The sequence below is a fragment of the Sinohyriopsis cumingii genome, chromosome 3 (assembly GCF_028554795.1).
Source record: "Sinohyriopsis cumingii isolate HCF-2022 chromosome 3, ASM2855479v2, whole genome shotgun sequence".
Classification (NCBI taxonomy): domain Eukaryota; kingdom Metazoa; phylum Mollusca; class Bivalvia; order Unionida; family Unionidae; genus Sinohyriopsis; species Sinohyriopsis cumingii.
This window is the reverse complement of record NC_142963.1, coordinates 102,340,272-102,353,934: the sequence shown is the minus strand read 5'-3', so window position 1 is coordinate 102,353,934 and position 13,663 is coordinate 102,340,272. Positions and strand designations below refer to the sequence as shown.

Genomic DNA, 13,663 nt, shown 5'->3' with positions numbered 1-13,663 from the left:
ACTGCTTAGCTCACATAACAAAATAAGAAATCGATAATCAACTATGTTTTAGACTTTTAATGGTTATGCAATCAGATACCTTAATGCTTGATTGACTTTAAGCTTCGGCTCGTTACATGTACATACAAAAAAAAACTTATACAGGCTTATAAGTCTGACTAGCTTGAATGAAAGTATGATATTGACTAGAACAATAATATTACGATTACTTAAATACCTAAACTGCAGCTGAAGTACTTTCATCTAGCAAACATAAAAAAATCATACTCAACATTATAAATACCCAGATTAAAAGCTGACAAAACATAATGATTAATGAACCCAATATCAAAAGAGACATTATCGGTAGGTTTTAAGGAATAAATATATAACTTTCACAAGTGAACCATTACACAAGCCATTCATATAACGTGACCATGATTCCATTAATATTAGGAAAGTGCAAAAATACCCGTATTTCATTCATCAGGATTTCTAGCGAGAAAATCAAACTAAACCTGCGCACATCAGAATCATGATTGCTCATAACAAATATCGTAGTAGACCATGCAATTTCACGCTCGAATTAACGCACCGACACTATGCAGAAGCATGCTAATACATGAGTATACAGAGACACAGAATTATTCCTGCCTTCAGGAAACAAGGAAGCGTTGGGAATGCTGACTCGTGTAGCAGTACCTATAATATTAATTGTCAGAAATCACTAATCCATTGAGTGTAGCAGGATGCAGACGTGTTGGGATTGGATTACGCGAAGATACTAAAAGCAATGTCATGAATGCGATGTTTATTTTTAACGTAATTGAACTTTGACTGAATCTGAGGCCATACTTGTGCGCGTAATATTAAACAATGGATTTGACGGAATAACCCGCACTGAGTTCAAAACCTGATATAAGGAAATTATATGGCCCCTCCATGAAACAAATCAAAATATTAAACTTCAACAAATAAACGCGATTACGGTTCCACGGTTTTCGTAGTATGGTCAGGGAGCCATCATGCATGGCTTGCCCCTCTCGGTCTACCAAAGGATCCTTCCTGAGCCTGCTTATTCTCTGCAGACTAGTTAGTACCAACGTCTTGATTCCTCACTGCGAGTAAACTAATACCATCCTCCCAACCAACGTCACCATACGGGTTACACGAAACGAATCAGAATTCTAAAACTCCAAGTCACAAAAGCAGCTGAAGCATGCTCCTGTAGAGCAGTCAGCTTCCTGACAAAACAAAGAAAATATACTCTCTCAGTACCATGGTTGTGAGGTTGTGGTGAACGTTCACAGCCAGAGAACTCGATGTAATTGGATTCTACATTGTAGGCACGTTGTGGTTAGGTAAACCCAACTCAGCATTTTGATATAAACTCGACTAAAGATAACTATCCACGGGGAACGCTAGCTTATTGTGTTCATATATAATGCAAACATATCATACTACACATAATTTCCTTACAATAAATAATGTGGGGGACCTTTACACCAGTGCATGCCTTACCAAATATAAAGTAGGTGTATGATGGACAGAAAGAAGCAATACCAACACGCCACAATTAGTCAACTTTTACTAACTTCGGGGATTTTGGTAACAGAGCCTGACGATTTACAAGGTTATCGGAGCGGTATTTCCATACTAAATTTATTGTTTATTTCTGCTTGAAGACGTGATCAACAGCACCATCGACAATTAGGTTTAGGGAGGCTCTGGAAAGTGTTATGATAAAATAGGGCTAAATGGAATGACACCCAGACTAACCCAGAATAGAACCTACATTCGGATCACTAGAGAATTATTTCTAATCAACTCTCGAATTAGGTTACCTGATCATTTAACATAAGACTGTAATCCTGACTTGCTTGTTAGTCTCCATTAAACTGATCTATTAGAACTACACAGATTGTCAAATTTGTTATCCGAACCCACCAAGAAAACGCAGACAAGTATTATTTCTGATTGAGCCAGTACTTATATATGATAATAAAATTGTGTAATTCAACAATAATATTTGGAATCTGGATGCCGTGTATATAGAAACTGCGTTCATTACCAAGATCACATCATCCTGCAAAGAAAACACCGTCTTACACAAAACTTCATACTTTTAACTATTTAAAGGTCTAATTAACGCTGAATCATGGGACACACCATTGGTCAATAAACCCATCCATAAGCTAATATCATCCTTTAGTTCTTTTTGTAGCTTTGCATACAATACCATCTACTTTTTCATAATTACTTTAAAGACATAGATAAAAAATTTAATTCAATGTCGAATTTGACACTGGTGTCCGAATTAGAAACATTTAAGGAACCGTTTTTGGAAATCTTGACCTTTCTCTTCCGCAGATTTATCAACACTCTGCTGACCTCTGAAGAAAGTATATGAACGACAATAGCACCACTTTATACAGTAGTATCGTTTTGTAACTGAACAACTAAAGCAACACATTTTATGACAAATAAGAAAAATCAAGAATACCAAGTCTAAATGCAAGGAATTATATATCTCGCCTACTCCCTTATCTGAAACGAATATGTTTTTGCTTTCAAATGACATATGTCTCTGACAGTTAGATTGAGGGTTAGGGTCGATGAATGTGAATAAAACAGTACTTTGTCTGTCCTGTCCCAGTACGATAGCTCTCCTTCAAGGGTCTACTACCGCACAGAAAAGCTTTACTGGATACTACAATATTCAAATAACTTTGACCCTGTATGAGGGTCAAATATAGAGTAGGTAACAGTAATGGGTTGACAATGAAAGTTATAATTCAGGAAAAATAATCTGTTGACAGCTTATCCTAGTTGAAACTGAAAAAATAGACATTGGGTTTTTTTTTTTGAATCTCAGTCCTTTAACAGTCTTGAGTTTGGAACACTCATTACTGCAATTAACACCCGACCCTTTGGTGAGGAATTGAAAACACATGTTTCAAACACATGCAGGTCCAGAAGATTAGACGGCTTACATCCTTTTCTTTAAACAGAAGCTGTCATCCCGGTGTCATCTATACTGATAAATACAGCTTTGATCATGAGTACTTAGAAATTTAAAGTTACTGAAGTTTTAATATCATGGTGTTGGCATAAGTTTACTATGGGAACTGAATTAGTCCCATGAGTCCTTAAAAAGCTTCGCGCATGTTTATGTTTAGCGATGTCTTTATGTCCAATGCTTGCTAGAATCTCCCCAGAAAAGACAATTTATATATTTGTTGATTACTTTTGCACACGAATTTCACTGAATACACTTTCTACATTAATAATAGCAGCATGATGATTCTTGTATATAAAACAGAATTAGAAATATTCAAAGTGTCAGCGAAGAATGTTGTTTTGATTTTGCATAATTCATGGGAAAAACTTAGTTTATATGCTTACTAATTCTAACAAAATATTGCTTATGATGATGATTGATCCTAATGTTTTATATATTGCAATTCATTTCATTAGAGACAGACAGACAGAGTACAATAGCTGTAAATTATAATTTGTTTGAAGCACTCTTTCCACACATATAGCGCGGTTTTATTACTTCGCTGAGTGATTATATCAGTATGAGTGAACTGGCACTGGTTTATTATTATACATTAAATAAATCACAAGAGATGGAATGAAAAACAAACCTTACAGTAAGACAGATTAATACAAATGTAATTGCTCAAGTGTGCAATGCTCCCCATGCCCATAATCTTATTACCGACGTCATTGTTGTGGCACACCCAAATATCTCATATTTTAATACATGGTATTCATCCCTTAAGCTCCTGCATATTCAATGGTTAATTTAAACAGAAAATGGCTCAAGATTTCGTTTTTGTAGAAACTCATGCCATATTATTGCATTTATCTCTCTGAAATTTTAAACTTTATATTAAATGACTTGGAAATTAAGGGTAGTTATCCCCATCATATCATTTTGTCTTTAAGAAGTTGTATTCACGAACGCTTGTACCTCAAATAATTTAGAGCATTTGCCATTGAATTTCAAGGTGATATGGTAATATATGTCTTCCTGTACTCATGCAAACACAGAACGTAACCTTGAAAAGAGATACTACTTTTGCATTAATGTTAGAATGAACAATTCAACAAAGAAATTGGCACAATTTATGGCGTGAAAAATTTACAAAATGTTTTATATGTGCATCAATATAGAGTTCATGCATAACAAAACTTTATATACATTCACGCGTGCGTTTCTCCGGCAAAGCGCACCCACAAACACATATGCGCACACACAAACAGTCCAGGGTCATCATTCAAAATCTAGCAAATAAACAATGGTAGAGATCCCACCTCTTTTAGTTTCATGTGACCATTTATATTGCCTCCCTCTCTCCCTCTCTCTCTCTCTCTCTCTCTCTCTCTCTCTCTCTCTCACACGCACGCACATACACACACAAAAATGGTCATGAAAAAAACACTCAAGTTATCAGCAGCAGGAAACATGAATGATAAACAATAATAAGCTGGATAATGACATAGGTAAGAAACCAGTTGAAATAGCAGTTTTTTCAGTGTTATTTTAAAGCTAAACTCAGATCATTGGATAGATGATAAGATAACATAAGACTGAAAGAAAGAAATAGAGCAAGATGGATCAAACTTAACACAGCGACGGAAAACATAAAAAGCAAACTTATTTATAAATATAAATCTAAAAAGATAGAAAACACATTATACTTCCATGGTGGCTCGAACCCTGACTTACGATTTAGTGTTTTGCTCTTTGCCTCTATCTGCACCACGAGGATAATTCAAAACTGTAATAGGCAAATTATTATATCTAGGAAGAATGTTGTATTGTGGGATTCTTTTGGTTAAGATCGATTTTGTCCTACAGGTATGTCCTCATTATTAAAAAGAATTGTATATACGTCTCTGTATTACAGAGTACATTAAACACACCGCAATATATTTCTTTCGTCAATGAATACCTTTTCGATCACTACTGCATTCAGTTTTGTTTTGTTTGTTTTGTGGGGTTGTTTTTTTCGGGCGGTGACAGTTTTATTGTCAGCTGGAGACCGAAGTATGTGGTCTTCAGCAGAAGATACTGTGAAGTTCCGTACCTAAGTAATTCATCAAAAGTGAAAGATAACCTCTATTATTATTTGTATCATCGTTCCGTTATCTTTTAGATACCCTTAGTAAAATAATACCCTAAACTGCTTTTTGTTGCTGTTGGTTTTGTTGCGGCTGCTGATGTGGATCGATTTACTTTTTATGCCACTTCTATGTTTAACTTACCCTCAGCTCAATTTTCAGAATGTCCCAAAACACGATCATAGAAAAGAAAAAATACAAACCACATGGGACATTTGAATGTCAATTATTTTTTAAATAGTGTTTTACAATGATATTGCGTGATATTTTGCACTTCATTTCTATGCCACATGTGGCGACGGCATAAAGGGTAATCTAAGAAAACGGTTTGTCTTAATTATTTTTTCCTGAGGAAGAGCGCAGACGGAAATTTGAAATTTACATACGTGTTAGATGGTGTTAAGAGGGTGTTTTCTGTCAAAAAATAAAGCGCGATGGTAGTTTGTAAAATATTTTGAACATGCAGAAAATAAAGAAATTTGCAGTTTTTGACACACATACGAACGAAATTTGTTTTTTTTTTTTTTTTTCACCATACGATACGAATACATGTTTTAGTGGACATATAATCATTTTGGTATATGTAAACATGATTGTATGTGTTCATTGTAGCATATACGCCAGCTTATATGTAGCTAATCCTCGATTAGTGTAGATATGCAAGCTACTAGTGAACGCTGACATACTTAAATTTATCGTTTCTACATGGTCCACAAGCAAGAGTCAAATTGGTTATTCAGGATTATCTTTATATTCGGTAAAATTATGAGTTTGGTTGCCATATGTGGACACCTTAGGTTTTTAAACATAGCCCCAATTTTAACACAAAATGGCTTATTACAGCCAAATTTGACGCTACGTGCACGTGCCTCTATTGTCATATCAAATACGTTTTAAACATCAATTACAATTTTAATTTTGTCAAATGTTGATTCATTTCTTGGCATGATATTATCTGATCAACAACGTTTTGGAAAGTTTGTGAAATTTTAAGCGAAGAAAGAGCCCATATAGTACCTACCCCTTTGTAGAAAATAAAATAAGTTCCATGAGAATGGCAAATTTAATGATCAATATTCGTGACTAACAAAACATCAAGATAAAACTCTATTGACGAAATGATGCAAGTAGAAGAACTAATGAGAAGGGAAAACAGTAGCAGTTAGGAACATTGCCTACCCTTAAAATTAGAAGAAAATAAAACAGACCAAAAGTCAATACACATCCCAAAAGCAGGTCATGAAAGTGCTAAGTATGTAAAGCTTAGAGATTTAAGCTCCGTATTGCTGCCTGTGTAAATGATTATAATAGCTATGATCAAATTGTACAGACCAAATAATGTCTTGCTAACAAGATGTCTGCATTTGAGACACTCATAAATTACAATCACAGCATTGCAATATTATGTCCAATTCTTCTTCAATAATTAAACTACCTAAATGATGTCTGAAGTATTTTCTTTCCTGTTTACATGCCCCAATTTCTATTCTTATAGGTAAGAAGGCACCCATTTAGTTTTCCTACTTATAATAATGTAGCATAATATTCTCCCAGTCAACATTTCCAGGTACGAGTTATTGTTCAAATGAAAGCTTTAAAGCTTTATAATCAGCATCAATAACAAAATAAATTTACAGGATTTACTGACACTTAATCTGGATTAAGCAGCTGATTGAGTATATCGGCACTTCTAAAGAAACAAAAACATTCTTTTTAAAAACAGACTTACCATTTTGACTCATGTAATTAACATTATTAACATTTCACTGTCCAAGTATGTAGATGAATTCATCGTCTTTCGAATAAATACCAAATTTTATATATATATATATATATATATATATATATATATATATATATATATATATATATATATATATATATATATATATATATATATATATATATATATATATATATATATATATAAACCAATCATTAATCCCCTAACAGACTTGACGAACTGACAAATCATATTCACAGCTTCATTATTTTGCTGTTAACGGATAGTTCAGTTTAAAGAAAGTTCTTTTATTTTCTTCCTAAATTCTTATTTTTTTCCTAAATTATCTTTTATTTGTTACAAAAGAAAATATAGAAAAATGACACATTACAACAGTGCTGAACATTCTAAGCTAAGTGAAATGCATACTCGTAGCATTTTAGGCGTAAAATAACATTTTGAACATGCTGTGTTAAAGAAATCCGCACTCGCACATTTTAGATGCAGTACCAGAATCAATTATTATATGTCTGATGTATCCGTAGGTAACTAAATAGACAGATATCTTAACAATATATTCTCATTACAGAGTGCTCTGCGGGATCATTTAGATCAAGCCAAAGTTCAGCATGTGAGAATTGTCCACTTGGCAGTTATCAACCATTAACTAGCCAATCTTCATGTATTTCTTGTGAGGCTGGGACATATCAAAATCAAACAGGCCAGACTTCTTGTATGCGATGTCTACCGGGAAGTTACCAGTCATCCACTGGATCTGAGTCATGTATCAAATGCAGTCCTGGCTTTTATCAGCCAGATAATGGATCTAGAAGTCAGTGTTTAACTTGTCCAGTTGGAACTTCCCAGGATTTACCTGGTGCTGAGTTGTGCAACAAATGTATTGTCGGGACTTTCCAAAACCAAACAGGTCAAATTAATTGTATTCCATGTCCCAAAGGGAGCTATCAGTCATCAGAAGGGACACATAAATGTATCGCATGTCCTCCTGGTATGTATCAAAACTTTACTTCTCAATCACTATGCTTGGAATGCCCTCCTGGAAGTTACAAGAGCGAACCAGGACCTGATCTGTGTACCCAATGTGATGTAGGCATGTATCAAAATATGTCTGGCCAAATATCGTGCTATACGTGCCCAAATAGTACAAACACAACTGGCATTGGAAGAAAATCAGTTCAGGATTGTTACTCTTCAGGTAGGTATAAGTTTCTTGGGTATCATGCACACACGTTCTGCCTTATTCTTTCGAAATTATCCATTTACCGATTAATTTCGGAAGAATTCATTTTCTTCTCTTCTGCACGTTTTATTTTAGTTTCAGGTCGTTGAATTTAACGTAACCTGCATAAAGTTCATCAAACATTTTCCTATCGAGATAATGTGTATTGAAAAATGTATCTTATAAAGTCCAATGCATTGTGTAATCATTTTATAATCGTCTTTTCAGTCCTTTATGATTGTTTTCCCATGAACAGGCAGAGTCATATATTTTTAGAATGGAACTTTAAGCTTCTCTTATATGTTGGAGAAGGATATCACTGCTGATCAAAGTGATGGCTTTCGAAATATTTCCTTTGCACTGGCTTTAATAGTCATGCCGTTGATGCCAACTGTAATTTCGAGAACGACGAGCATGTTGTTCTTGATGATAATGAATCCATCATATGAATGTGAAATGAATATAAGGCCTTAATTTGTTTCATTGCATATATTCATTATCTAAACTAATGTCGTCTTAAGCGGAGTAAATGTATTTTCAGAACAGCATTTGAAAAGACGGGCCAAATATCCTCGTCTATATCCCTTGCATAATTCTCATAGACGTCAGTTCCATCTACAATGAAGATGGTTACACAATTACTCATCATATGAGATATTTTACGGTCTGAAAGATTATTATTAATTACAATTATTTATGTATCAAGGTACACAGCAAGTGACCAAGACGGAGTACATAACGGTAGATAATTCCCATACATGTAACATATTTTTTCAGTATTCAAGGAAATCTTGATGCTTGTATCATCTTAAATCATTATCCAACGATTTCAAACTATTGCTGATCCACACTTCTCAAGATCGAGTTTTCATGTTTATACACAGGAATATTTACAATTGTCGATGGGCTGGTAATTTATCAGTAGTTTATATTTCTTTTCATGTTTTCATGTATCAAAAGGAAAACATTACAATATCAATTGCCAAATTACTAGACTAGCACTACAGTGGGAGATATTTCAAACGAACTTGTTATATCCGTAAATATGAATGAAATGCTGGAAGATATAATCATGATACGTTACATTTCTGATGAGATTTTAAATATATGCTTGAAAACGTTACAAGCCATGCCTCTTTCGCTATTATAGTTTTTATGAGCTGGTTTATGGTGCGAGTTTAAAGTATCGGGTGTAGAAAAAGAACTATTAGAACACTGTGATATATTCCTAACGATCAAGGGCTTAGTAGGAGGTAGATTTTAAAAGCAAATACTACCTTATACAGACGTTCAGATAAATGTTAACAGCCTCTATTCATGGGTCTAGAGCCAATGAATGACTTAAAAGCATAACATTGGCAATTGGCAAATGTAAACAAACTATTCAGATGGTTAAAAGTGCTCTGTTCAAAATGACATGTTGCCTATGACAAGTTTTGTGTTTTAGAAGCGGATTTTTATATCCCATTACATTTGTGTGACTATTACTTGCAAAAGCTCCAATGTAATGAATTCCAGATGAAAACGTTAAATTTCCATTGAAAATAAGACAATTGATAAATACAAAACCAATGGTACCAACATTGTTAGGCACCTTAGGAAAATGTTCAAAGATATACACACAATTTGGTTCAATACTGAAAATATATACAGCGTTATTTTGGTTGCAAAACAACCGTGTTTGAAAAGTTGTATTTAACTGGATACAAATTTGAGGCAAAAAGCAACCAATGAGTTCAAAATAGACTACTTCAAACTAGTTGTTCAAGAAATGTAAGATCTCAGGAAACGAAAAACAAAATAACTGTTTGCAGATGAATATATTTCATCTGCCATTAAGATCTCTCATTACTCAGGAGAACAACTCTTCACGCTCTTTAAGTCTTAGTATGCTTGAGAAACGAGGAAATCAAATTAACTTAACCAACTTAGTCTGGTTTTACATTGCCAGAGTTTCCAGATTGGTCAATGTACAAATTTTACTACAAGTTGAAACATTAAATTATACAGTGAGACTATTAATACTATGATTGACACAGTCATGCATTAATGTCGAGACAGAACATTTACATTGACACGAAATAGACGATCATGTTATATGATACTAAAGAAAGCAACTGTGCAATCCCGCAAATGAAAGACAACGTTTCTGGACTTGTTAAAAATAACCCAGTGTTCCGAAAATAGAGTTCCGTGTGTTTAAGGTCAAAACTGATAAAGATCAAAAGTCAGTTGTAGAGGAAGAAACATCGTGTGATTAATAAGGATTTATAATTCATCGTGTGATAATAAGTGATTAATAAGAAGCTATAATTCAAAATGTGCGAAGATTTCTCGTTTAATTGCAAAACAATTACTTTGGTCAGACAATCGTGATGAAATGAAAAATTAGCACTGATTGTCTATGACGACCATGTGCTGCTTGGCTGAAAACGTAAACACATTTCCGTAAGGTCCGTGCTTATGGAAAACGTTGCTTGTTACACCACTATATAGTCAAAGGGACACACAAGCTTCATTCAATGGTTTATTCGTGTTGTTCTATTGTTACAGAATGTACTTTTTCTACAGACATCCAACAGTAATTCTAACCACTCGACTAACATAGTCTCCGGATCTATCGCTATCTTCTTTCTTCCTTCAGTGACCGCTTTCCAACGTAACTCTTGTTGTACAGAAATGTTGGACAGATAATTATGAGATTCTGAGTGAAAAGGTATATGCTATTCAGTCTTTATCAGATTAGTACAAACATGGTTATGCCAGCTTTGAATCTCTTTGAATTAAGTTTATACATGCTTAAAAATATTCGATTTTATTTGACTGTTTTAGATGTTTCCTGAGAATTGGAAAGAAAAACGTTTATTTAAGAGATTGTACTTTATTTATTCAGTTGTTCTGAGGTACAAAAATATCTAGCATAATATAAGACCAATTCCATGCAATATGTTATCATTTGTACTTTTCAAATCAATCCAGATAAAATAGCTATCAATGCAAACTTAGCAAAACGTACGTGACTTCTTTGTGTGTAATTTTATTCTTCATCCAAGAAATATCACGCTACTTCTATGAAATAAAGCTCTGATAATAAACTATATCTGGTAAACGTTATAAAGTCACTACACTTGTTTTTATGGCTGAGTTATAAAGCTTTTCTGGATTACTTTCTCCGCCTTTTCGACAGGATCAACCACTCTTGATTCTCATTCTAGTAAAACCGAGCGTATGATTCTTCACTGTTGCAATGAATGCTATTTCGAAGTGTCGTTTTCCCATAATCAGTCGTAAGAAAAGGCATTTTCGTATCTATTTTTATAATTTCCCGTATGTGCAACTAATTTTGATGTAATTTTATCGTTATGCAAACAAAATGTGTATCGTTTGTTGTTTTGGTTACCAAACTTAATGACATATGACGATTTTGCAAAATTAATTTTAAAGCTCAAATCCTGTCATAATTCTCGTGAATGTTAAGTGATATTCAAAAGAACCTGACATGCTCAAGAATACGAATTGTTTTAGTATCAGTATTTTGTGCATTACTTACTCATGATCGTAACTCAATTTCTTATTCATAAATCATTGTTCGATCCTATTTGTAGCTATTACATGTAACCAGGCATACTACTATGTCATGAATATGCTGTGGTCATTCAATATGAACAGATCTTAGCTTCCATTCGATATGACGACACTGTACATCGCATCTTCTTTTACCTTCATATAAAACCAGTTTTAAAAAAAACAACACGGTATAATTATTATATTTAGAATTAGATTTGAAATTGCTACCTGTACAGTGTGTTCATGATATAGTATGGTCGGGGTTTATATAATACAATTATATTTTGTACAGAGGGTATTTATCTCCATGTGTTAGTTATTACTTGTTCTTAGGAGATATAGATTTATCGTACTTATAACTTGTTTCTATATTTGTGCTAAAAAGGCGTTGCGTTTAGCAAAGATGTTAATAAGGAACAAAACACATTGTGTTCTGTTGTGTTTTGAATATTTTGGGTTTGGCACAAATTACAAGTGTGATGGACATGTATTTCAAGTGACCATAAGAAGGTTGATAGAAGTTTAGACTCTCTTGGCTTTTTCAGTTTTTACTTATTGTCTGGGTATGTACATGTGTCAATGCGAGCATACATGTAGTACTAATGCAGCATCCAGGTTGTTGAAACTGTGTCCTCTCTTATTTTCTCATTCATGAAGTCCACTACATTTTGATAGTTGCTGTTCTCCGCTATATATAAATTATCGGACGTCACGCCCTAAATGATATTATTTTAACAAATTATTTTGATCTATCAAAATGCATTTTCATTCGTGGCATATTTCCTTATATTTTCATAGGTAAATTGACACTAATAAAATATTACAAATTCACTCATTAAATATAATAAATTGTACTCTCTCTCTCTCTCTCTCTCTCTCTCTCTCTCTCTCTCTCTTTGTATGTACGTGAATTTTGCCGCAGAATCATATACAATCATTCCCACTGTTTCAGAACATACTGCACGAACTGGAGCTGACTCCGAAGAAAACAATCCAAACATTGGTGGCATTGCAGGGGGTGCAGGAGGAGCTATAGCATTGCTGTTGGTGGTGGCTATCGCCATCTTTATCGCAATCAGACGACATAGGTACATGGTCCAGTTAAATGTATACGTCAATGTAGAAGTGTAAAAATATTGTACATAAAGTATATATATTCAGTCTAAGTTATTTCTTGATTTACTGATTTGTTTCTCAGGGATCGACACCTCGAAGAAAGTGCATGCATGAAAACACACAATTCAGTATTAAACCGATGTATATTACGTTGTATTATTTAAATGCGCGTGTTTAGTTACTTTTTTAATATCTTTGCTCACTAAAATTATCTCATGGAAATCCCGTGCATTTGGAAAATTGCTTTATCATATAATTTACAATAATTTTTTTCCTCGATTACTGAAAACATCAAGGATTTTAACCATGTCTTATGGTGCATTTTGAGACTTGCTGTGTGCTTTTTGAACATATATTTCTTGTTTGTTTTCATTCAAAATCCCCTCATAGATAGGCGTTTTGTATAAAGGGAATAATGCGGAAAATATACCGCAAAAAAAGTTGCTTTGTTATTCACATTTTGTTTTTAACAGATAATATTTGAACTGCAATGTCATTCCTTTCCATTGCTACTTTTGTCCTGTATACATTCACAGCTATCCTTGATATGCTTCTCATAGTCTAGTTTACAATCTTATTTTGTATTGCCATAGAAACTAGCGTAGTTGAATTATCTTAGAATACATCACTTATAACGATACAGTCTTTCAACTGTATTCGTTAATTATTTATCCGTTAACTTTCAAATACTCCTTGTGCATTTTCAGAGTTCAAAATCATCTGAAATCTTAATCTAGTGTAGACCATTCCAGAATAGCTCTGCAGTTAGAGAATCCCAATCACTTCCACATAACAATGTAATTATATTTTCAATTTGCGCGAATAGAAACTGCTGCCCGCAGTTTATTGCAGAATATGCAATATGCTTGAGTCGTCTTCTGTCTCAGCTAAACTAAAAACATGTT

At 33.8% G+C, this 13,663-nt stretch overlaps 1 protein-coding gene across 3 annotated transcripts in view; it reads left to right on the top strand.

Annotated features, from left to right (window-relative positions):
* LOC149803416 (uncharacterized) overlaps positions 1 to 13,663 on the top strand; it is a 51,467-nt gene that overhangs the window by 22,900 nt on the left and 14,904 nt on the right. For all 3 annotated transcript variants that reach the window (XM_089953118.1, XM_089953117.1, XM_089953119.1), the window contains exons 5-6: positions 7,425 to 8,051; positions 12,595 to 12,730. In XM_089953118.1, the coding sequence (XP_089809244.1) occupies positions 7,425 to 8,051; positions 12,595 to 12,730 (763 nt within the window). The remainder of the gene's footprint in view (positions 1 to 7,424; positions 8,052 to 12,594; positions 12,731 to 13,663) is intronic.